The 26,934-nt window shown below is 38.5% G+C and overlaps 2 protein-coding genes across 2 annotated transcripts; both read right to left on the reverse strand.

The window, feature by feature from the left end:
- Positions 1-350: 350 nt before the first annotated feature.
- Positions 351-13,629, reverse strand: LOC133446793 (eukaryotic translation initiation factor 4E-1A-like). The gene is made up of 7 exons (XM_061724878.1): positions 13,573-13,629; positions 10,673-10,776; positions 9,680-9,775; positions 9,240-9,303; positions 8,487-8,600; positions 5,606-5,745; positions 351-720 (listed from the first exon to the last, which is right to left on the reverse strand). The coding sequence occupies exons 1-7, from the start codon at positions 13,588-13,590 to the stop codon at positions 606-608; spliced, it is 651 nt and encodes a 216-aa protein (XP_061580862.1). The 5' UTR covers positions 13,591-13,629; the 3' UTR covers positions 351-605.
- Positions 13,630-15,601: 1,972 nt separating this feature from the next.
- On the reverse strand, positions 15,602-26,751 carry LOC133446792 (alcohol dehydrogenase class-3). The gene is made up of 9 exons (XM_061724877.1): positions 26,669-26,751; positions 24,641-24,742; positions 22,704-22,845; positions 22,524-22,611; positions 21,625-21,844; positions 20,437-20,697; positions 16,620-16,755; positions 15,894-16,032; positions 15,602-15,754 (listed from the first exon to the last, which is right to left on the reverse strand). The coding sequence occupies exons 1-9, from the start codon at positions 26,684-26,686 to the stop codon at positions 15,730-15,732; spliced, it is 1,131 nt and encodes a 376-aa protein (XP_061580861.1). The 5' UTR covers positions 26,687-26,751; the 3' UTR covers positions 15,602-15,729.
- Between the last annotated feature and the right edge of the window lie 183 nt (positions 26,752-26,934).

The raw sequence follows: 26,934 nt of genomic DNA on the forward strand, positions 1-26,934 counted from the left end.
TTATATGTATTTTGTAATTTAATCTGAAAAATATGTGTGCTTTTAAAGCAAGTAAAGCTTTAAAAGCAGTACGAGTGCCCTGGTGTTCTCTTATTCCCCCACTCCAAGAAAATTTGCATCCCAATATTGTGGCTTGAAAGAAACAGGTGTTTTAAACGTGACTGCTTCCCTGCTTTTTGCGCACTTGAACTAAACCAAATATTTATATTTCACAAAACCAGAAAAAAGCTTATTTTGAATTTCACCTTTATTCCTCAGTATTCAAAAATGTACCCATTCCAAAATATTACCCATCTTGAGAATGTTACATCTCTATCCACCGACCCCCAAAAAAGACGTTTCCACAGAAGTACAAGTGCTACATCTTTAATTGCACATGGTCTCACCACAAACAAAAGCTTTGGTAGAGTGCCAAAACAAAACAAGAAACTTTATCTCCATTTTAAATGCATTTTCTTTTTAGGTGGATTATCATGTATGTTATATTCAAAAAAAAAATTCAAAAATATATATTTATATACAAAAGAATAAGTCTTTTCTAACAATGGTGAAGAGAAAACAAACATACAAACAAAGAAAACTTGGCAAAGTAAATGTGCAGGTCCTCAGGCAACAAACTTGTTCTTGGTGCTGGAGCTGCTCTTGGTGGCCGTGTCTGCGTGCGACTGGTAACCGATGATCACTTTTGTCGGGACGCCTAATCTCTCTTTATACACTCGCCTGGAAACACACATGTTGTCATTAAAGCAGACAACCTGAAAATCTGAACATGAAAGACCTCAAATCATTCAGAAATACACGACCTACCAAAAAAAAAAAGAAAGAAAAAAGAAAAAATGGAGGGGGTTTCAAACATTCTCTACAGCAGACCTACTTTATCAGGCTTAAATACGACCTGGAACACAATTACAATGCCTCGTGCAGATGCAGCTGTTAGGAAACACATTTAAGCCCTTCTCAAGCGTGAGACATGCGATATTAATGGCTTTAAATCTATTGAAGTGCTGGGATACAGTCATTTGTCACTTGGCGCGTTCATACTGGCGTTTCCTGGTGGAACATTTCCCCCTTCATTCGGTCACGGTGTCTGTGTGCAAGAAACACTTCACAGAAAGGTGGAAAATCTGATCACCTCTTTTCTCCGCCTCCCAAGGTAGAGAAAAAGACGTGAAAAAGGAGAGAGCGGTCGTGTGTGACGGGAAGACCCGGCTTCTGGTAGGTGACGAAGACCTGGGAACTTCCAGCAGCTGAGGAAGACCTGGGAACTTGCTGGAAGCATGTTATTTTGCCTCATTCAAATCATCTCGAAGTTTGCATCATAACTTCTCAGCTGCCGGTTAACCTGGCAGATCTTCGACTCACTTTTTTCCAGATTGCCGCTAAGTTTCTCTATTTTCCGTTATCTCTTCTCTTATTTTCTTATCTTTTCTTTCTTACCGCTATTTTTAGGGCCGGAGCACTTACAGTGCGAAGGCCCTATTGTATCTGTAGAAGATGTGGCTTTTTTCTTCATCTCGTTTTTATTTTCCTTCTGACGAAAGGAGGGCCTTTTTGCCCCCCTAAACGTGCCCCAAAAGTCACCAAATTTTGCACGCAAGCCAGGCCTGGCGAAAAATGTGATATTTCACGGTTTGCTTTAATGGGCGTGGCCTAATGGCTCAACAGCGCCCCCTAGAAAACTTCGTGCCTCAAGCCCCACAATACGGTTTGACGTACATGCACGAAAATCGGTACACACCTGTATCATGTCACAACTTAAAGAAAAGTCTCTTGGCGCCATAGCCAAAACCGAACAGGAAGTCTGCCATTTTGAATTAATCGTGTAATTTTGGCGCAATTTATGCCATTCCTTCGACAGTTAATACGGACCGAACCTTAATGTGCACCCAATGTGCGTCTCGATCCTGTGACGACGCGCATTACTTTTCTCAGTCAAAAGCGTTACCGTGGCGGCGCTAGACGCCAAAAAGCGCGCCCACCCTTCATCTGATTGGTCCATATTTGATAGTTCCTACTTTCTGCCATAACTTTTGAATTGCATTGCCCATTCATGGTATGAAGTGGGCATGTAGAGGGCGGGGTATGAGGCGAATTCACCTGCGCAACCTTCCAGCTGGACTGTGATTTATAAAGCGAACATTGCGTGCAAGTGTGCGTGCACACGGTTTTATAAATCAGGATTTTTTTTGTGCGCACGCCATTTTCGGCTTTTGAGCGCACATACACTTTTAGTATGAATCCTACGCACTCTTTTATAAATGAGACCCCTGGCCTCATATGTCCACAACCACTGGTACTGTGGTGAGCTGCTATTCTGGCTGATTTGTTTCTGCTGATCTGGGCTCTGGACCTGATGGTCTGCATCCTTAGCTGTGCACCATTACCAAAACACTCATTTAATTACCGTATTGGTGTTATTTGCATTGAAATAAGACTGGAAAGTGGGCGCCGTCTTCCATTTGGGGTCTAGACATTATACCCATTCACAAAGCTAGATGGCGCCAGATATATTTAAAGTGAATGCTGAACTCAATTCCCCAGGCCAAAGTGAACTCCTGTCACGAAGAATGAAAAATAAATTAAAGCTGCAAGCAGCAATGAACCGGCCTTCGCACATGCAATTTTCACCGAGGCAGGTGGGGCTGTGCCAAGCAGATACCTTTTCTGTACCGAGGTTCTAAGTGGCTGAGTCGGCCCTGGATCTGACGTCATCACTCTACACGCCACCGATTGGTCGGGGGGCGGGGCCGTCAGACGTTTGCATCAGGAAGCGGGAGTCGGCGCGAGAGCGACTCGCAGCGATTTTATTATACAGTGCAAACGTCTGTTTGGTGATCCAACTCTGAGGTGCAGATGATCATAAACCTGGTGCTGAGGAGAGAATTAAAAAGGGATCTAGACAGGAGATAAGGAACGACCAGATCCACCAGGAGCTCTGTCACTTCATAGCTGCTCGCGGCTCCAGCTGACTTTTCAGCAGCGCCGAGACAAACAAACAAAAAAAGAAAAGTGTCGCTGCTTGAAGCTTCACTCGCTCTCATTTTTTAACTTTATATTGAACACAAGTCACAGACCCAGCAGCACATATACCATCTCCTCCCGGTTCTACATCTTTAGTGTTGTTGTCTTCTTCGTTTAGATCACACAATCAAATACGTCACAGCAGCTTCGCTCCAACCTTCTACTTCTCATCTGGGTATTGTCGAGTCGAGCTGAGTAGGTACCGGTGGAAAAATGCCATTGGAGATGTGTAAAGATACTGAACAGTGATGGGACGGAACACATCCGTAAAATCCTTCTGCCTTTAATCAGCAGGGATGAATTGATCATTTACAAAGTGTTACGTTTTTATTTTGTCTGTGTGTGCATGTGTGTGTCCACTGTAAGGCCAAGGTTTATTATTGGGGAAGCAGACGAGGCTCAGGTAAATGTTTCCGTTTGATCCTGAGCAGACTGGTGCACAGCAGGGCACATGTCAGCCTCCTACGGCTGGTAGAAATTAAACAATATTGTGTGCTGTATTTGTTATTGTTCACCAGCAACACAGCAGCAAGAAATGAACATGCTGGCATACATCATTAAAAAAAAAAAAAAAGGACACATCTATGCTCATTATGATAGCAGTTGCAAGCAGGAGGTGGGAGCGAGAGAAGGAGAGCAGTGCAGGTCTGACGAAGTTTTAGTCTGAAACATGATAATGGGGATTTTTGTGGAGGGGTGATCAGAATACACATTCATTACAGTATCACTCAGTGTGTTTACATGGGAAGTTTAATTCCTCTTTAATTCAGAATTAAAATTAAATCCGATTTAAAATCAGTAAAAATGAACATTAAAACACCTAATTCCGAATGAAAATGGCCATTCCGAATTAAACTTAATTCCGAAGTAAGTGGCTGGTTTATTCAGATTTTAAATCCGGATAGAATAATTCCGCGATCATGTTTACACGCATTCCTCTTTAAATTAATTCTGGGCTGCGTCCGAAATTGCATACTTATACTAATGAGTATGCAAAATGAGTATGGAAGATTTTTTTTAGTGCGTCCGAAACATTAGTACGTACTCTATAGTATGCTCTATCCATACTCATTCTGGAGAAATGTATTAGTATGGATTGATGGACACTAGCTAAGCAGAAACTTCCCACAATGCAATGCAGCGGTGTTTGGTTGCTAAGTGATACGTATATGTGATAAGTATAATATTAAGTATAATAATATTATTATATAATATTAATATATTTCGGCCAGGATAAACGGGAAATAGCGGAGCTGCTACTACTGCTCTGACACGTCACTTCCTCCCAACGGCAGGAAGTGACGTGTGCGCTCTTAATAGAACGTCCGAATTAATGCGAAATACTGATATTTACTCAAAAGTGTGCCAAACTTAAAGCAGCACAATGTAACTTTCAGCTTTTGTTGAGTTTGGCGGCTCCTTTGGACAAAAGCGGTAGTGCTTTACCAGAAAGAACACTACATTTCCCATGAGCACCAGCGCGTACTGCCGGAAAGATCCTGTCCCCGTCGCGTGCATTTGTTTTGATAGTGAATGAACGGGACAGACTTTCAAAACTACTTTTCTGTTTTCAGCGGTTGTTTGCAGGATGAATAGCGAAGAGGTAATGTATTTATTTTTGGCTAAACAATATAATATGACGATAAAACTTTTATTTTCTTCGTTTTTTTTCGCTGCTTTGGCCATGATACCAGCTTCTGCTGCTCTCGCTCCACGCCCGACCAGCTTTCGTCTCAACTACGAATTGGGAAGGAGGGGGAAGTGACGTATGCCGTAAAGCAGTCAAAGCCGTAAAAAAATTGTAGTTTTTTAGTGTGGCAGGGTTCCTACCATGCTCCTCAAAGTTACATAGTGCCAGTGAAGGCGATACAGACCCCTCAGACCATGACAGAGGTTCATTAAACCTGTTGGAAGTTGATGTACCATCACAATGACTCTGGAAATATTATATTAAGGTGGAAAAGTTACATAGTGCTGCTTTAAGTATACACTTTATAGTATGGCATTTCGGACTGGTCTTCCTGCGCTGCTCGTTCCCTCGCCCGTCTGTCTCCATGATGCTTATATTCCGCGCTGGGCTTGTTTTCGAAAACAAAGTTTCAAGATGGCAGCACGCAGTAAACGGTGGTCAAGAGCAGAGACAGTTTATTTAATAAATAGCTTGGAGGACCTGGAAATAATTAAAAGAACAAATGGCAGGAAACGTCAAAAGCTTTTCAAAGTTGTAGCGGCTAAGTTTGTTTTTCTTCCGGTAGACGTAACTTCCGGTCCGCCCCCCTATCCAACCAGAACCTTCCCAACCCCCAGACCTTAAGAGGAATTGGATAAAGCCGATCAAACGTGTTTTTCCATGTAAACCTCAATTCGGAATTACTATTTCCATGTAAACTCAAAGGAAAATAGTTTCATTCTGAATTATTTAATTGGGAATAATTAATTCCGAATTAAAAAACATCATGTAACCGTGGCCAGTGAGTACCAGTGAGATAAAAATGCCATAACCAGGATGACTAGATAAGCAGCAAGATGAGATGTGATGCTCACCATTTCCTTTTCGTCAATAATTGTGATTTGTGCGGCTCACCCTATGTGTGTGATGGCATCCTTGTTCTCACAGTCCGTGGTCCATATCGCTATCTTGTCTCCTTTGGCTCGGACGTTGATGACGGCGCCGCAAACATCATCACTGGAGTCATCAAACGCTTCCCCCACGAGACACAAGAGCTGCAGGGAAAAGACGGTCCACATTAGTGTAAATTGTTAATGCTTCATCAACTGCACTTAGCGGCCCGTGTGCCTCGCTAAAAGCAGGGTCTTTGACGGATTTATAGCAGAAGTGTTTCCACTCTTCTTTTATCAAGAAAGCCAAATCTGAATATTACTTCTCTGTCACCACTGAGAACCTAAATGATCCACGGAAATTTTAGAAAGTTATTCATTCTCTTTCTGTGAGTAAAAGCTCCCCGGCTCTACCTACATATGTCTTAAAGGATTCTGTTCCAGTCTATGATAAAATGAAGGTACTGAATTGTTTTAACAAGCATTTTATATATCGTCCCGTTCTCTTTTTGACTCTGAGAGATCTGTCTCGGACAGACCTGGCCCTCCTACGTTTGTACCCTTCTTTGTACTACTTTGTACAGGGTACTTTGTACCCTTCTCTGTCCATGACGTTCATAGAGCACTTTTAGATTTAGGTCCCAGAAAAACCTCTGGACCTGATTTAATTGATCCTTACTTTTTGAAATTTGCAGCTGATTTTGTTGCAGAGCCTCTTGCATTGGAGAGTAATGTACTTCCCTCTGTATGGAAATCAGCTTTTGTTCTTCCTTTATTAAAAAGGGGGGTGACCCAGCAATTTTAACTAATTATAGGCCAATATCTAACTTATCAGTGCTGGCCAAAGTTCTTGAACCTCTTGTGAGTGAGCAAGTTAAGCTGTTTTTACATTCTAACTCCATTTTATCCAAATTTCAATCAGGATTTAGGAAAAAGCATAGTACTATCACATCTGCAATGAAGGTGGTAAATGACATTTCTGTTGCACTTGATAAGAAACAACATCGTGCATCTCTTTTCATTGATTTGTCGAAAGCATTTGATACGGTCAGTCAACTGGTTCACCAATTACCTCAGCAATAGGACTAGGATTGTGTTTGAGTGCATCAAACACAATGGCCTGTGTTCTGATTTTCTTACAAGGGGGTGCCACAAAGCTCTGTTTTAGGCCCACTTTTATTTATATCAATGACTTGGGTCTAAATTTGACAGATGCTAATTTACATTTCTATGCTGATGACACAATTATTTATTGCTGTGAATCTCCTCTGCCTAAGGCCATTGAATCCTTGCAGAAAGCCATTGCTGTTGTCCAGCATTCATTACGTCAGCTGAAGCTCGTTCTCAATGCAGAAAAGACGAAGCTTATGCAGGGCTCCAGACTAACTTTTTTCACTAGGAGCACAGTAGCCCCTAACTGAAAATTTTTAGGGGCACAATCAGAAATTTTAGGAGCGCACATCGTTTATCGACACGCTAACCAAATGTTTACATTTCTACTACATTTCAGTGTATTAGTAATACGTATTTCATAATAGATTAATGAATTACCACAATGTGCTGTTTCAAATGCAGTGTTACATTTTATTGTGCATTTTTAAAGATGCTGCAACATAAAGTAAACTGACAGCACCATTGCTGTCATTATATATTAAAAAAACATACATTCACATGATAAAAAAGTGCTTGGTAACAAAGTGCTTAGTAACCTTTCAGCCATGAATGTAACTGTTAAACACAGTACTTAACAAATGTACAAATATTGGGGGTACTGGCCAATAACATTTCCCTACTTGTGTCTTTACTAAAACCCTGAACTTACACCAGTCGACCAAATTCACTGCCTTCACTCAAATAACTCAAAGGATCTTACCAAGAAATATTCTTATGTCTAACCTAAAAATGCCATTACACCTGACAACACACATCACTTAAAAGGTTAGGTGTTTTTCCCACGTGTTAAAATTTAACTTTCATTTGTGTCAAGCAAATTTTAAGCAGTGTTCAAAATAAAATTATGAGACCTGCTGTATTGGAGCACATTTTCTTTTAGTTAAAACTGTAACGGGGACAGATGTTTAGAGAAACCTATGTATGTACCGGGTGAAGGCTGATTTATGGTTCCGCGTTACAACAACGCAGAGCTCTGCGTCGATTTAAGGCGGAACCATAAATCAGGCTTTAGAGGGGGGACATATCGGAGAACAACCAGAAGAATATAGAGTGGATTAAAAATAAAAGTTAAGCACTGAGCTACATGTGTCTCCCGTCTGGGCCATTGCAGACTCATGGCCTGAGCATGATGTTACTAAAACCAAACATACCCGCCGCCTCTTTCTTCTAACTTTATGTGCGCGCCGCGGCGGCAGCGAGTTGTGTCGCATTAAATGTGGTCCGGGCGTAATACCTGCTTTGAGCTGGTGAAATTAAACGAAAAAAATAAATAAATGAATAGATCCCCCAACTCATTCCCTTTCACACTCATTGGCCTGCAAATATAGAGGTTCATTGAGGCACCCCTTCCACGTTTAACGTGTAAAAAAAAAAAAAAAAACACTGGCAAATTTACTGGTCGCACGTGTGCGAGTGGACATGAAATTCAGTCGCACATACTCAAATTTTGGTCGCAAAATGCGAGCATTTGGTCGCAGTCTGGAGCCCTGTTATGCTGTTCTCCAATTCTAGGATCAGGCCACAGGTTATCCCCTCAGTGACCACTCTTGAGGGAAATGCAATCGAGGTTGTACATGAATATAAATACCTAGGTGCCTGTATCGATGACTCCCTCACTTTTAAGAAAAAAAATCCTTTTTTGCTTAAAATCAGTCACTTAAAGTCACTTAAAAAAAAAAAAAAGAAAAAGTTAGTTGTACTCAACAGAGCAGAACCCGGTTTTCTGAGCCTACCGTCTCCAACCAGAACCGGTCCAGGTCTGATTTCCGCTGCTGCTTGGACAGCGTTATGAGCCAGCGGCCTCCTCGTCGGTTCCTGTTATCCTCCCACATGGGTTCGATCCCATCCTGTTGAGAAAAAAACATACCCGCTGACTTACTGCCTTTCCTATAATTTGGGAACTTGGTTTGAGATACTTGGTGACTGTCTTCATCGCTCATGCTTTGCTGAATGATTGCAAACATTCATCAGTTGATGTGAAAAACTCTGAGCGCATAATGATGCTTTATGCAGACTTCAAAAACAGCTTATTCCATCTTTTCTGTGAAAGCTGGCTCCTCATCATCCCTCGTTACAGTTAATCATTTGACAGATGGAGTCCCGTTTTATTTCCAATTTATTCTATCTGATTCTAACCACTTTTTTCTTCATGGGCTTTGTGTAACCAAAGAAGGAGGAGTCAAGAATGTCCCCATTTGCTGCCAGTACCTGGAGTAAAGTAAGCCGCCGTTAGCTCCACTAACCACACATATCATATACAGGCTCATCAAATCTTAAGTAGAGCACCCACTGTGCCGTGCAATTTCAAGTTTAATATTCTCTCTTTTAATAAACATGCATCATTAATCGACTTTAGCTTTTAAGAGATGCATCTAAACAGCAAGTGGCCGACACTGTGAAAACGGCTGCTCTAAATTAAAAAGTGAATTTATCAAGATTGTAGAAAGACGCAGATGTTATGAGGCTGTAACTTTAAACAGTCTTACCTTAAATAGTGAGTAATCACAGCCAGACATCAAGTTACTCGATAGCTGGATGTGATTGTATAATCTGCAAGAGGACAATGTTTCAGTTAGAGTTTTGACAACGATGATGCGACTTTGATACGATGCCATGAACACAGATCCCACAGAAAAGTGGCTGATGGAACAACTTTCCTTCAACCAAATAAATACAACGAGATATGAATTTGTAACAGAGTGGATTTTCGCAAGTAATCAGGTCAATGGTTTATGAGCAGAACATCTAAACTGAGAAGGTTTTGCCAAATGATGCTACTAACCATCAATAAATATACATACATACATACATACATACATTTTTTTGTTTTCAACAGAAAAAAAACAAACATCTTTGTAAAAAAATAATACAGAAACAACAAACACTGAGCACTTCAGTGTTAACTACGGAACAATCATTTACTTACGCCCAAAAGTCCTCAACAGCGTCAAATTTGGAGATGAGACGAAGGTTGGCCTGCCATGTTTTGCTTTTGTCATTCTTGAAAAACCAAAGAGCCCACCTGCGGAAACAAATTCATTACTTTCTGAAGTCCAGCTTCATGGCTTCACTTCAAATACATTGTTATGAATTACACACATCTATTTCCTTAAGATTTGAACTCTGTTCAATACCTGAGTCATACTGTTTTAATGGATTACAGAAACGTGCAGATAAACCTTTGATCCCTTTAAAATGATTTAAAGTTGATTTGGGTATTCATTTTATTGGTGATTTGATTTGATTATTCAATGATGAAGGAAACATGTAGACTGCACCTTTTTTTTTTTTTTTCCTTTCTTATTTCTCGAGGAATCTTTGTTATCCCCATGGAGGCAATTTGTTTTACTGGCTTATCTCTTACTTCTTGCTTTTATTTCAATACTTTAAATAATCCTTTTGAGGGAAGGCAATGAATAAGCTTTGCTTCAGCCTCCACCTTTTTCGGTCTAGATGTTATTTGTATATTGGAAACTTTTTTGTAATGATTTCTTTGAACAGTGTATTTGTTTCCTTGTTGTCATTTTTATTTTATTTTCAATTTTGTAAAAGCTATTTTGATGTTTATCTTATTTTTATTCTTTTTTTGTGATGTCATGATCGAAATAAACTAAACTAAAATGAGTGGATCAACTTTCTTCAGCAACGATGACTCTCCTCTAATGTGAGACTTGCACACTGAATAAAACCTATTCCATTAAATTCCACTCTTACAGGTGATGTAATGTATAAATCCTTTCACTGTCTAAAAATGTGTTAATATGACTTTTCCTCCCCACATTATTCTAGCGACACACTGTTTGACTGTTTTTCACCTTGGATTGAATCAGGAACTGAATCTGGAAAGAAACTTAACTTTAAATATATCCAGATGGAGGAGAGAAAAAAAAAAAAGGTACAGAAGAAAACAGAAACGTACCTGTTCTGTAACGGATGTTTGATGCAGGGGTCAGGACTGATGACCTTTTCAACAGCCATTTCAGATTTCTCTTTTTCAGGATCTGCAGGAACTGAAGCTGACACCTATTAAAAAAAACAACAATTATTTATTTATGCGTGTGTATGCATGTAGATTATATTATATATAAAAATAAGGGCTGGGACTTTATCGCGTTAATTAATTAATTACAGAAAAATAACGCGACCGAAAAAAAATAACACATTTAATCGCAATTGCACGAGTTCCCGGTATAAGTTACCCGTAATAACTCAACACGAGAAACAACAATGGAAACCCAAACCGATGGGAAGTCGTTGCTGCGTTCGGTGGGCGTAATTTTTAGTTTTAAAAAACTAGACTACAGAGTGGAAACCTGGATAAAAGCACAGTTGTGTGCAAATTGTGCAAGAAAGAATTTGCCCATCACCGGAGCTCTTCCAGCCTCCGTCATCAGTTGATGGATCATTTTTGTTTATGTTGTTTTTCAAAAACATTTATGGTAGAAAGGGCACTTTGTGTTTAACTGTTGGTCTGTTTATTTTATGCCAAGGATATTTGAACTATTTTGCAATGTTCAGTTTCCACTTTTCTGGAACGTACTTGAAAGTGCTGTTTTTTCAATTTTTACTAAACAAAAATAAATGAAAAAGCTTGAATATAGCCAACTTGAATTTAAGTTTGTGCCTTGTGGACAAATGCAATCATGTTCCTATTATTCATATTGCACTTTATGTTAACACTCAGTTATCAAAATAAACACAATTTAGTTGTTTAAGCTCATTTATGTGTCAATTCAATGATTCAGTCATATACCAAAATCCATTTAAATTGAAAAATGTTGCTTCTCGTGCCAAATATTGATACGCGATTAATTAATTACAAAGCCTCTAATTAAATAGATTACTTTTTTTTTAAATAGAGTCCCGCCACTAATACAAATATAAATAATGATACATTGCATATTTCTATAAAAAAATTCTGACATGTTAAATATTTCTCTGCTATTTTTTAAATAATTACTCTGGGTCTTCTGGGCGTCGTTTTCCAGGGGAAAGCATCAATGAACTCAGGAAAAAAATACATTAATAAATAATGGATTAGGAACGCTCAATTCAGTAAAAATGTGTTGATCCAGGGCCTTATAAGGAGTTCTGCAGCCAGAATGAGTCGTCACATAAATCCCATCTCTGCCCAATTGCAATTAGTTCAGTATGTTTTGTAGCAGTGGAAATGACTGTAAATGGGAGGGATACCAACCCCATTTTACACGAGAGACTCGTCAAATTATACATCTTTAAAATGAATGTGTAAGCATATATTTTGCATTGAAAGGGCACATGTTTTCACAGAAAAATTCAATGTGTAAATTCAGTAATTGGAGAAGCAGTATTTTTTGCACTGTTAACGGTAACATTTCCCATTATGGATTATATTTTAGTGGAGAGTTCAATTTACTGCATAGACCCAATCAGCTTAGATATACAGAAATGTATGTTAATAATTGTTCTTATGCTTATTTCACAGTCTTGGGCTTTCAAGCGCATTTAGGACCTTGACAGCCAAAGTTTTATCGGGTCTTCCTTGTAATGTTACCAAAAACATCAGCTATTTAACAAACTGCTGCTCGTTTTTTTTTATTGTCTCCAATCTGACTACACATTTCAGATTCGGACGACTTTATTAATCCCTTTGGGAGGTTCCCTCGCGGAAATTGACGCCCCAAGAGCCAAACACCCATGTAAATATGAAAAGATAAGAAATTTAAAAATAAAAGTAAAAGGTCAAAATAAACAGAAATAAAATATAATTCTATTCTTTATACTGTACATTCTCATGTTTATAGTCTCAGAATAATTTACTACTTTACTGTATTGTACATATCTTTCATACTTTCATAGTTTGTCACAGTTTAAAAAACTGCTGCTCACACCGTACCTCATAATTTTATACAACTTCTTTGCACTTCTGGTTAGATACTAGGTGCATTTCGTTGTCTCAGTACGTGTACTAATCTAATGTGTGTGTAAAATAAAATAAAATAAAAAAATATACATTATATACCATATATATATATATATATATATATATATATATATATATATATATATATATATATATATATTTTTTTTTTTATTTATTTATAATTGCTCTGGTACATCATTTATTTATAATGCTCAGGTATAATATTGCAATGAAGTGCTTTTTATATTTTTATATTATTACTTTATATTTTTATAAGGTAATAACAGGGATTTTTTTAATAAAGTAAAGCTTGCCGTTATATTTTTTCTTGTTTTTATTTTCAAGCAAAATTGAAATAGAAACAAGGGGTTGCACTTCATAAGTTTTTTTTACTTCCCCCTACTTCTTTTCGGGCATGAAGGTTTATTTCCCTTTGATTTTGTTTAATGACTGTTTATTTGTATTCTTTTTTTGTTTTGTGTAATAGTTTTTTTTTTCTTTCTGTACGCTCGAAATAAAGATTTCAATCAATCAATCAATGTAATACCCCGTCCCGCCAGCAGGTTGGGGTAAAACACCAACCAAGGATGCTCGGACTTCCACGGACAGAAACATCAACTTAACGCGAGTTAAATCCACGCACTTGGACGTGCAGGGATCAGGTAACATTGTTTTCGGTGAAAGCACGTCCACTAACGAGTTTTCACACGGCCACGTGGAGTAAATTTGTCCACGTTACCTGCAGCTTTTCATTCATTCAAGCTTTCACAGCTCAGCTCAAAAGTACCAAACTTTTAAAACATTTCTGTGCTTCTCCATTACAAACTGTCGCTAACTCGTCTTTTATTATTTAGGTTAAGCATGTGAAAAGCGTGTATTCTGGAGGGGAAGTAAGCACTACTTTGCACGGGACTTACCACCACGGCAGTCGCCATCTTCTGGAAACAAGATCCACGTTTTTGTCCTGTTAAAATAGCTGATTTACAGCTCAGTGCGCATGCGCGAACAGACCTAAACACATTGATCCAAGACACCCAGTACGCATGCGCGAACAGACCTAAAACAATTGATCCAAATTGTGCCAAGACACACTCCCACACTGAAAAAAATAAATCTAAGAGAATGTAAATATAACATATTTAAATCTGTGACATTAACAATTAAAAATGAAGTTTGTTGCTTTACATGAATACATCTAGTTTTGAAATTAATCTGCATTTGTGCAAAAAACAAGACATTGTGCATTTTTTCCAGCAGTATTTATGTGAATCCCAGGCAATCTTTTCATTTACACACAAACAACAAGCAATTATCTTCTTGTATTTACCTTTTCCTTTAACAATTTTAATCTATTGGGCAGATTGACCAACGTTTAGATGAAACATGCTTTATTTGTTTAAGTAGAACACCACAGTAAAAAATATCTTGCTTGATCTACTTTAAAAAAATGTAAGGCAACTTTTTCACATGAGATTTTTATGTAGATCAAGAAAGACTAGTCTTTGTATAAACTACTTAATTTAGTATGAAAAACAATTTAGAAAAACCGAGGCACTCAAGAAGTTAGAAAAATATAAAAAGCCTTTATTGCGAGGTGGATATTGGAGGATATTGTATTATTTACATACAAAAAATTAAGTAGTTTATACAAAGACGAGTCTTTCTTGATCTACATAAAAATCTCATGTGAAAAAGTTGCCTTCATTTTTTTTTTAAGTAGATCAAGCACAATATTTGTATCAGTGCATATTTGTTTTATCACTGCTCACTTTGTACTGATTTTGAGAATTTTATACATACTGTAGTAAAACTAACTTTTCTATAACAGTTATGGCTAAAGATATTATCACTCAATTTGAATCTGACAAACCATTAAGTTACATAGTAAATCTTATGATTGCAATTGTTAAATTTCATATAAGCAAAATTCTCAAATCACTCCCAAATTTCAATGCTTTTTTTGGAGATTTTAATTTATATATAGACTCCCTTAATCTTATGTCAAACCAAAAGAGCGAACACACATTGTCATATTATAGAGACCATTTTTCTGTCTTGCTTGATTAAGCTAAATTAATTTTATAGATATTTTTATTTTATTCATTTAAACATATATATAATTTTATATTGTATACTCTAAAATGCTCAATAAAAAAAAAAAAAAAATATATTGATCCAAGCCGGTGTGGGAGGAGGGGACAACCTTTTTCTTTCATTGCTGGTAATGAGGGCCATGGATATATATAAATATATATGAATACATCATAATGAATAAAACAAAAGACCCAAGTACTGAGGTGTACTTTTTTTTTATGCAAGCCTAAAAAGTGAATTTGTATATATAGCGTTTTACAGTCTATTTTATTTTATACTTATTCTTTTTACTTACATTTTTTTTTGAAGGAAAACACCACTCCGTGCTGCTTTTAATTTTGTTGTATGCCTTGTATGATGACAATAAAATGTCTGAATATGAATTTGTTATGAGGTGATTAAATCACTCCAGCCCAAGAGGTGCACTGAAAATAGGGAGACCACTGTGCTGTTTGGCTATTATGACCCAAGGTCAAGTTAATAATTATTAGGAAAGACACAGACTATATCACCTCAAACAGCTACAGGCAATTTACAATTTCAAAGTAAGATCCAATAGGCACAAGATAAGGACACTAATGCCACAAAAATATGGCTCTCTGTACAAAATACTGAAACCAAACATTCAAACTGGTGAAATTTGTAAGCAACATTCTTGAACTACTAATGTATTTTACTATGATTTCAATAACTGGCATGTAGTCTGTTGTCACCATGTGTTCCTTTTCAAGCTATGGGCTGAGAAAAAAGTGACTTAATGGAGCGAACGGGCATCATCTGTTGCAGTGAGTGGTTTGAAGGGCTTTTTTTTGTAGATTCTTTTATTGACAGAATAAAAATTTCAAACAGGTGTTCTGCTGTTAACATTTATTCTTAACAGTGAAATTATACTGTGAAAGTGAAGCGGTGTGAAGTAAGTGCTTCCGCTTTGAAAGGAGAACATTTCAAAGTCAGATGGGACGGATGCTGTTTCAGGCACTTCAGAAGGTCAGCACTGCACGGATACTGCAACGAGAAAACGGGGAGGAAAAAAAATTAGGCTGGGAAATTAAATCGACAATCAAAAGGCAAGAATGGAGAAATATAAACAGGCTTTACTTGGAGTTAAAACTACAAAATAAGCTTTATAGGCATGGAATTTCACCTCTTTCCAGAATGCATGAGGTCAAATCCTTCATTGATCTTGTCAAAGGGCAGCGTGTGAGTCACAAACTCGTCCACCTTCAGTTTTTTACTCATGTAGTCCTCCACCAGTTTGGGAACGCTCTCCACGCTTTTCCAGCCTGGAAGCGAGAATAAAAAACAAAACAACATTTGGACAGTTTGAAAAGCACCGTTTCACCAAAAGACCTTGTGCATGACCCTGACACTCAGCCGATTGACTCACTTTTTAACTGTATTTTAGATATTAAGGCCTGGATGTCACAGAATTCTTTACAGCTTAATTTTGATAAAGTAAACTTAACACAATTAAGTTGACTGTCTTTCTTGATCTACATAATAATCTCATGCAAAAAGTTGACTTATTTTTTTTAAGTAGATCAAGCACAATATTTGTATCAGTGCATAGATTTGTTTTATCACTGCTCACTTTGGACTGATTGAGAATTTTATACATCCTGTAGTAAAACTAACTTTTCTATAACAATTATGGCTAAAGATGTTAAAATCACTCCCAAATGTCAATGCTTTCCTTGGAGATTTTAATTTATATATAGACTCCCTTAAACTTATGTCTTCTTTGTATGTGGGAACCGGGGAGGGTGGGATATATGTGGGGTTGTTTGTCTTAAAAAATATTGAAAAATCTTATAAATAAAGTTATTAAAAAAAAAACAAAAGAAAAAAAACAGCACTAGGAGTTCCTCACCTCCGAAGGCGGTTCCTTTCCACACTCGGCCCGTCACCAGCTGGAAGGGCCTGGTGGAGATTTCCTGCCCGGCTCCAGCGACGCCGATGATGATGCTCTCACCCCAACCTTTGTGGCAACACTCCAGAGCAGCTCTCTGAAACAATTCACTGGTTTTACTTCGTTTGGATTGACAGGAATCCCACGATTTTTACAGAATGAGAATACAGAAGGAAAAAAAAATCAAACCAAGTTTTAAGAGAAAAGTATCTCAGGGCGGTGTCAAGTGTGTGGTATAAATAAAGGCCTTGGCTTCAACCGCAGCCAGCTTTTAAACACTAATCCACTAAGTTTTCACACACTAAGGGGTAAATCCACAAAAGGATTGCGCGGCTTTTGCGGCCGCTAAACCGGTGCAAATGACACAAAAAGAGAGCGTCTAATTCACAAAGCACCCGCAAAGGGCGAATTGCTCCACAAAACTGCGCTGCCAAGCAAATAGTGGCATTTTGCGCCTGTGCCATTTGCATGCATGTAAATTAGGTAATATTCATAGATTCGGCGCAAAATTACTTTCTATGCAAATAAGCCTCATTGCAAAAACCGTCTAATTCACAAAGGCCAGCGCTATTTGCCACACGCAAAAATAGTGGAGCAAATACAGTCTTTTCGAAGCGTGTACTAACTGCGCGCAAACTCTCTCCTCACTCCCCATCTCTCTGTTTCTCTCTCTCTTCAATATCATTCAAGCCTGTGTGATACTGAATGATATTAAGGGTGAAATCTACATTCAGACATGACTGTAGACAGTCAGATCAAGTGGGGTTGTGGACTTATCTCGGATTTAAAAATAAAAGTAACAGGACGGAGCATTCATCCATACATAAGGGGCTGCTTTATTACAAACAAGTCCACCATATAAACATATAAATCTAGAATGTGTGTGTTTAACAGCTGACCTGTAGGTGTGTGTAGCAAAACAAAGAACATGAATTACCGTCAGATCCTGATCTGATCCCGATCCGGTGTTAATGAAGTTACTGGTGCTGTGCCTTGTGCGTAAATGCGCACAGCCTCTTAACATTTGACATTTCATTAGCTTAGGTCATACAGACACTGAGGTCTTTATGTGTGTGTGGAGATGATGGCTATGTTCTACACATGGTGGTGGCCAGTGCACTCTGTTTTGCTGCTTTGTGTTGGGGGGGCAGCCTTGCAATCAAAAACACCAGGCGATGGACAAACTGCCAAAAAAGCGGGCTCAGTGTTGGGCAGGAGTCTGGACCCGCTAAGATCTGTGGTGGAGAGGGGCACACTGAACAAACTGAGTGCTATAATGGACAATAGCAGACACCCTCTCCACAGCCTCCAGGAGCAACAGAGGAGCAGGAGCTGCAGCGGTCGGCTCCGCTCACTGCGCTGCAGAACGGAGCGGTTCAGGAGATCCTTCGTCCCCACAGCAATAAGACTGTTTAACTCGTCCTGAACTCAGTTTCACACACTCACCTCTGCCACAACTGGACTATATTTTAGTTTGCACTTTACATGATATTTGTTTAAAAATCTTATATTTCATGTTTATTTTAATATTATGAATGTGCTTTTATTATCTGAATGGAAGTGTGGTTGATTTTTATGTTTATGTTTTGATGAGCTGCTGGACGGTTGAATTTCCCTTTGGGGATGAATAAAGTTCTATCTATCTATCTATCTACATGCGAAATACTAGAGAAGTACAAATACGTGAAAGTTGAGGCTTGTGCTCTCTGAAGTTTTCATTATGGACCAATCTGTGTGCTGAAATACGGAGAACACTGGAAACAGCTCCACTCACTTACTCAGACAAGGGCAAATTGCACTCAGCTGCAGAACTTTATGGGCGTGTTTGCGCCGGTATATCATTAGAGCAAAATCTTTTGTGAATAGGACCTTAAGGCGGGGCAAATTGCGGGCGCAATTCACAGCGCTATTTGCAGGCGCAATCTGTTCTTTGTGGATTTACCCCTAAATTGTGTGAAAACCGCGCCAAGTTATGGATAAGCCCTGAATGCAGGCAATGTGACGTAGAATTGTCAAATTGGTTTAATTCCTTGTACGAATTGTTACAGATTACTTTTGTAATGTATTTGACCCGGTCTTTGTACGTTTTGACCGTATAGAAATGTTATTCTTTCCATTTTAAGAATGAGATGTACCTGCTGTACTCTACTGCCCTAACCTTTTAACAACTTGTGCTTTCTATTATTTTACCGCTTTTCTTATAATTTTATTTATGTTTTAATTGTGTCTTGCCGCTTTTAATGTTAATGTAAAGCACTTTGAATTACCTTGTGTTGAATTATGCTGTAAAAATAAACTTGCCTTAATCCAGTTAACTACCTGCTATAAACACACCGATAGGACGTTATCGGGGGGTCCCTGAACAGCGGATTTGTGCTTACTGTGATATTAATGATATTGAAAATTAGTTCCATTTTGTATTTTATTGTCCTCTGTATCATGAGTTGCGTCAGAAATTATTTGATAGGTGTAAGAATTTGGATTTGATGTGGGTTAAACCGGCAGACACTGTGCGATTGTCGGCTCGTTTTGAACCGATTTTTCACTCGTGCGACTATTTTTTGGATCGGGCCGGATTTCGATCCAATCGTTGCTCGTGCCTCGTGCCTCGTGCAGTAAACGTGGGGTAACGACGAGAGATTAACACCTCACGACGAGCTCCCGATCACAAATCGTGTGCTCGCAAGAAAATCAAACGTGTTTGAAATCCTGGTTGCTCCTCATGAAGGTATCGCACAGTTGAAGCAGCTGCGACCCAATTTGCCTCATCCTTTCACAGACAGCATGCGCAATCTCTGATGTCACGTCAAAAACCATTATTTGTAGTTTAAAGTGTTGCAAATTCACATTACAAATTATGTTTTAATAGCAGAAAAAAAGACAGCATTTCCCACGTCTGCCCAGCCAATTCCTTGTCCAATCACGACGTTGTCTAATCTTTTTTCATTTATCGCCACACAGAATAGCACAAATTGCTGAAGGCTGATTTATGCTTCCGCGTTACACCAACGCAGAGCCTACGGTGTAGGGTACGCCGTCGATTTAACGCGGAACCATAATTCAGGTTTAAGGCAGCACGTTTGTTCTTGCTGAGCATCTTCAGTGTCTCCCACTTCGGGGTTCCTCCTCTTCCACTTCTTTTTGACGTTGCAGTTCCAGTAACAGAAGTCTGACGGGAGGATTATGATCGTATAGTGTGAGCAGACAGGTCGCATCTGAGCATCGGGTCGTACAGTGAGAGACCATAAATCGTGGGCTGTGAACTTTTGAACTCAGTGATCTAGTCGTGCAGTGTGAGATGGGGCTGAATCAAACGATTTAAAATAGCGCACAGTGTATGCCCAGCTTTAGAGATGCTGAGAGGCTCAAATGGATTTTTGATTATGTAAGTATTTGCACTTACTGACTATTCAGAGAAAGCGTGGGATAAACGAAGAAAAGTAACATACATGTGAAAATATCCATTCTGGTTTTTGTTGGGGATATATGGAAGTATTTTTATTTTATTTATTTATTTTTTAATTTGATTTATTTATTTTGTTTTTCTGGTGTACATTGTGTAGCTCCCAATTAAGTGAGTGTGATATTGTATATTGATTTTCTGTTTCTGGTGTCTTGTAATCCTGTAAGGGATGGGTCTTCGGACACGACACAAAAATAAAACTCATTCCTTCATTCATTCATTCACTTACAAAGCAATAATTTATAGTCCTGCACAGTTGTGCGTAATGCGTTGTGTAATCGATACCATAAAATGTAACAGACCCCAAGTCCTCACCATGATCTGGACATTTCCAATGCACTCAAACGAGTAGTCGACCCCGCCGTCGGTCATCTCCACCAGAACCTCCTGGATGGGCTTCTTGTGGTCCTTCGGGTTCACAAACTCGGTGGCTCCAAATTCCTTGGCCTTCTCAAACTTGTCGGGGTTGAGGTCGATGCCGATGATCCTGGTGGCCCCGGCGACCTTGCAGCCCATAATAGCAGCCAGGCCGACGGCTCCGAGTCCAAAAACAGCACACGTGGAACCGGGCTCGACCTGGGGGGAGAATTAGAAAGCTGTCGTGTCGTATGCAGGAATTTCTAAATGGATATTGTTAATGTAATCGTATTGACAAATATTATTAGATCGGGATTTTTTTACAACTTACATTACAACAAAAACAAGTTCTGGAAGACATTGGAAAGCGGCAAGATTCTGAACAGTTTTTTTCAGAGGTTTAGCCTAAAGCTATGTTGTACTGAAAATAAGAATTTGTTCTTAATGATTTGCCCCATCAACTCAAATGTTTTTTTTTTTTTATTTCCAATAAAAAAATTAGAGCCCCTCCCTCCTTTAAATATCAACATACACACATTAATATATACTGATTTATAGTTATATGTAGATATGTTGATATATAGATTTATAGTAAGTTATATGTACATAATTGGAGGTAAATATATGAACCAATGTATATATAGAATATCTACTCTTATATAGTTATTCAAGTATATCGTTATACCACTGCTGTATATTGTTCTCTATTATATTGTAGTATTATAAAGTAATGATAATGTAATACTATCCATTATAATTACTTCTATTACATACATACATACATACATACATACATAGTAGCACAACTACAACTACAAAGCTGGGCGTTTGTTTTGTTTGCCTTGATTTTGACTATATTTATATATACATATAATTGAGTATTATATCACTGTATCGAACAGTTAAGATTCTGGGGTAGGACTGGATAAGTGTTTATTTCATTCCTACTCCGTTTCGAACATGTGGCCAAACGACCCATTGATATTTGATATCAGGTTACGATGAAACCGGACTGATTGACCTGCAGGCTGAAGTTGTGTCCGTTTTCATTTTTGAAAAGACACTACGTGGCAATCGTTTCATGCATGAAGAAGGGTTGATAAAGTTGCTTCCTTCACTAACGTGGCCTCATCCTTCAAGGCTCACCTTGGCGGTGTTGAGAGCGGCACCGTAACCGGTAGAAATGCCACACCCGAGCAGGCACACTTTGTCCAGCGCAGCCTTCGGGTTGACCTTTGCCAGCGAGATGTCGGCCACCACCGTGTACTCGGTGAATGTGCTGGTCCCCATGAAGTGGAACACCGGCTTGCCCTTGCAGGTGAAGCGCGAGGTCTTGTCGGGCAGCAGGCCCTGGCCCTGGGTGACTCTGCAACGGGGAACACTCACGGTGACTTTGCAGTATTCATGTGTAAACAAACCGGTGGCATGTTTATTTGTACAGCACAATTCAACACAAGGTAATTCAAAGTGCTTTAAATCAACATTAAAAGCGGCAAGACACAATTAAAACATAAATAACAAATAAAATGATAAGAAAAGAGGTGAAATAGTAGAAAGCACAAGTTGTTAAAAAGTAAGGACAGTAGAAATCCAGCAGGTACATCTCATTCTTAAAATGGCAAGAATTAAGTTTCTATACGATCAAAACGTACAAAGACCGGGTCAAATACAGTATTACAAAAGTAATCTGTAACAATTCAAACGTGAACTGAACCAATTTGACAATTCTATGCCACAATGCCTGTTTCCAGGTCTTATTTCACACAACTGACGAGAATTACGTTTCTATACGGTCAAAACGTACAAAGACTGGGTCAAATAAAGTATTAGAAAGTAATCTGTGCCGATCCATGCGGTGAATCAAACCAATTTGACAATTCTACGTCACAATGCCTGTATTCGGGGCTTATCCATAACTTTGCGCGGTTTTCAAAAAAGTATTCAATCTAAGAGTATGCTTAAATAACAAAAAAAAAATGAAATAAAATGATAAGAAAAGAGGTAAAATAATAAAAAGCACACATTTTAAAGCTCAACTCACATACCTGATTTTCTGGCAGAGGTTGGTCTTGGGATTTTTGCAGAATTTGCATTCGCCACACTGCGGCACATACAATGGGATGACGGTGTCACCTAAGTGTAAAATAAAAAAAAAAAAAAGGATAAGGATTCCATATTCAGAGTTAATTATTTGAGCTCATACGCTGTGGTCGGCTGCAGCTCACCTGTCTTGAATTTAGTCACTCCCTCGCCAACGCTCTCGACTATCCCAGCTCCCTCATGTCCCAAGATAACGGGGAAAATCCCCTCAGGGTCGTTGCCACTCAGGGTGTAGGAATCAGTATGACACACCCCCGTAGCGGAGAGCTGAGAAACACAGGGTCATACCAGGTTATTTACAATACAAACCTTTATGACCAACATAACCTGCCTTAATCTTGGTAAATATTTCAAATGAAAGTAGTGATGCACCGAATGTTCGGTAACCAAAATTGTTCGGCCGAAAAAAGCAAAAAAAACACTTTCGGTGTTCGGTGGAATAAGTGGGGGAAAAAAATGAACAATTAATAACGGCATGTTTAGATGACGCAAAAGAAGTGGATAAAACAAAATAAAGAAAAAGAAAATCAATCCCTTTCCCATATTAATACTTGTATGGGAAAGGGATTGATTTTCTTTTTCTTTATTTTATCCACTTCTTTTGCACTTTTTTTACAATGAACTTTAATGCATTAAATGCATTTTTTTTTGTTTTAAGGCCTGTTACAATTTTTCAGCAGTCAGTTATATGCCTAATGTAAGTTCAAAGATGGCCAAAAAATGTATTTTGCTAATTTATTTATTTTAGGTTATTGTGCCTTGTTGGTATAATGTCTGCTGGAATATTTAAAAATGCTGGGAAATTAAAAAATGTTCAGTTGTTCATGTTCAATAAATACTTCTACCTTCTTATTTTGTAAAAGATTTTTTTCTTTGAAAAGCATGCCTAAAGAACATTTATTTGATATATGCAATAGTGAAAAAATTGGCAAAATAAATGGGAAAAACTGCGAAGAACCATTGTTCGGTATGTTATTTGTTATTCGGCCGAGTGGTTATTATTATTATTTTCAGTTTCGGCCACAAATTTTCATTTCGGTGCATCACACAAACCTTTATGACCAACATAACCTGCCTTAATCTTGGTAAATATTTAAAATGAAAGACCAATGAACAAGATAGGAAGGATAATGGTTCTGGAAGGTGAAAAGTGTCATCATTTCTCAGTTTTGAAATGACACCTTCAAAAAGTACACTAAGGGCCAATCCCAATGTTCACCCTACTTTCTACCACTAGCCCTCACCCACTACCACTAGCCCTCAAAATGAAGCCACAAGGGGTAGGGCTTTGTAATCTTCCCTAGGGATTGGGACACCACTTGCTACGTCACTGCGTGGTTTACGTTCGAGTACGTAAGCGGCCCTGGGCATTTCACGGATTTTTGTGAGATCAGGTTGAAAACAATTTTGAGTTAGTTTCTGCATAAAAATGCGTTTTGATTACATTTCTAGCGAGAAATATTTTACTTTCATAATAATCACTGCGTCGCCGCGTAACCTACGCCGTAGGCTCTGCGTCGATTTAACGCGGAACCATAAATCAGCCTTTATTATGGCGGGATCTGAAAAAACAAGCAAGCGAGTGATTATGTACATTCACTGAGTGAATATTATGAAATTAAAATATATATTTCTCGCTAGAAATGTAATCAAAACGCATTTTTATGCAGAAACTAACTCAAAATATTGATTTTATTCACTAAAAATTAGAAATGTCCGCCTTTTTTTTTTTTTTTATTCAGTCTGCAAATGATGACGTAAAGCATTCTGGGAGATTTTCTCTGGCCCTCGGTCGGCGAGTCAGTATCTGAAATCCCTCGCTCTGAAGGGCTAGATTCATACACACTACCCCTCGTTATGGCCACTACCCCACTATCCCTCACGGGAACGTGCAAAAATTAGGGGTAGGGCTGAAAAGTAGGGCTAGGGGGTGTATTGGGACTGGCCCTAAGACTGCACACAGTCAAAAAGAAATAAAGACAGGTGAAATGTTACCCTCAAGACTCTGTAATTGCATCAAAATTGAGGTTCCAGCGCAAGTGTATGTAGTGCAGAGCTTTACCTTAATGCGAACTTCGTGGGCCTTGGGTGGAGCCACCTCCACCTCCTCGATGGAGAGAGGCTTCCCAGCTTCCCAGGCAACCGCCGCCTTGCACTTGATCACCTAAAACACAAACATTGGCATGTTTGAACTCGTGGCAAACAAAGCCAGCTGTGATTATACTGCTGCTTTCCAGAGCCTGGTGAAAATGTTACACACTTAAGTTCTGCGACCCCAACGGAAAAATGTGAGTCTTGCATCCGACACATCATGTTTTTTAAGTTAAAGCCAGGATTGTTTTGGGGAGGTTTTTTTTTTTGCATACATGACAAAAGGAGTTGGACTCCACAAAGACTCTCAGTTGAGGTTCAGATCTGGACACGTCTTTTACAATTTAATCCAATGAATCCTGGCATTGTCATCATGGAATATGTTTTGGGGGATATTATGATACACCTCATTGAGAGAAACAAGCCTAAAGGCTTGCACTGTAGTCAAACTTCATCTGTGGCTCTTTTAAGGCAAGGCAAGTTTATTTGTATAGCACAATTCAACACAAGGTAATTCAAAGTGCTTTACATCAACATTAAAAGCGGCAAGACACAATTAAACAGTAAATAAAAAATAAAATGAAATAAAATGATAAGAAAGAGGTAAAATAATAAAAAGCACAAGTTGTTAAAAAGTAAGGGCAGTAGAGTACAGCACGTACATCTCATTCTTAAAATGGCAAGAATTACGTTTCTATACGGTCAAAACGTACAAAAACCGGGTCAAATACAGTATTACAAACTAATCTGTAACAATTCGTACGGTGAATTAAACCAATTTGACAATTCTATGCCACAATGCCTGTTTCCATTTCCATCCAGTTATATCTTTTAACCCTGAGAGGCCAATCCTGAACAAAGGTTAATCATCTTGGACCCTTTTCCACTGATCCAGAGTCCAATATTCATGGTCCCTATCAATTGAAGCCTTGATTGATTGATTGAAATCTTTATTTTGAGCATTAAATAAAAAACAATTACACAAAAAAATCAGAAAAGAATACAAATAAATAGTCATTAGACAAATCAAAAGGGAAATAAACCTTCCTGCCCGAAAAGGAGTAGGAGGAAGTAAAAAAAAAAAAAAAAAAACTTATGAGGTCCTACCCCTTGTTTCTTTTTCAATTTTGCTTGAATACAAAATAAATATAAATATAAATAAATATAGCAGCAAGATTTACTTTCTCAAAAATTATACCTGTTATTACATTATAAAAATATTACAGCACTTCATTGCAATATTATACCTGAGCATTATAAATATAAAGCCTTTGCTGTTTACATGTGTAATCTCCTCATTGCTTGTTTTTTTTTTTTTTTTTTTTTTTTTGCCTAATGCAGGCTAATCATATGATAACAAGAGTAATATATTCCCCATAAATGCAAGATGCCATTATGAAATGGTTGTTCAATGAACAATAAGATACTCATGAATGAGTTAAAAGACTTCTTGCTGAAAGATAGGAATAAATCCAGTAGTTTTCCAGTGTGGGAAGGGAGGGGCTATGTTGAAATTTAACTTGAAAGTAGTGACCCCTTGTTGTTCAGCGGTTTAGTTTCGTTTCCAAGCATGCTCTTCTGTAAAACCTCCACTAGATTCTCTCAGCACTTGCTGATAATGTTGGTTATTCATTCAGCTTTGCAGCCTTTCCGTTACTTCCTGACTGATGCCAAATCGGTCAGAGGTGACTGCCGACTAAAATCAATTGTAACCTTGTTTTGTAAATGCATTCTATACTGGTGATTTCAAAATTATCGCCGATAGCTAAAGAAAAAGCCTTTTGCCAAAACTTGCACATTCCAGCTGAAACTCACTGACCCCGCAGCTGCTTCAAGTGCGCAGACATTCATTCTTTGTTGCACTTCACAATTGTCATTAAAACGCGTCAGCGAACATAAATTAGCCTTTTTTCGTAACAAGAAATGTTATATTACGTTACGGTCGGGTGCGAACGGAGAAGAAAGCGTAATATTTCTTGCAGATATTGAGGAAACTTACTTTGCCTGCTGTGTCCATGTTGGTTCCTGCAGCAGAGAGAGACGGAGGCTCCAAGTGACGTTCAAGAGGGGGCGGCGCAGCCAATCAGAGACGAGGACGGGGCAGCGTCAGGATGACGTAACGTGGGGGGAGGGGCTTCAAAACGATTTTTGATTTTTGAACACATTCAAAATTAAAGCTGCAAGCAGCGATAAACGGCCCTCGCACTCAACACCCCCGCTACCCGGGTTCCCCCCACAGGTGAATAATACTATTAAAAGTGCCTT

Source organism: Cololabis saira, chromosome 7, assembly GCF_033807715.1.
Source record: "Cololabis saira isolate AMF1-May2022 chromosome 7, fColSai1.1, whole genome shotgun sequence".
NCBI classification, from domain to species: Eukaryota; Metazoa; Chordata; class Actinopteri; order Beloniformes; family Belonidae; genus Cololabis; species Cololabis saira.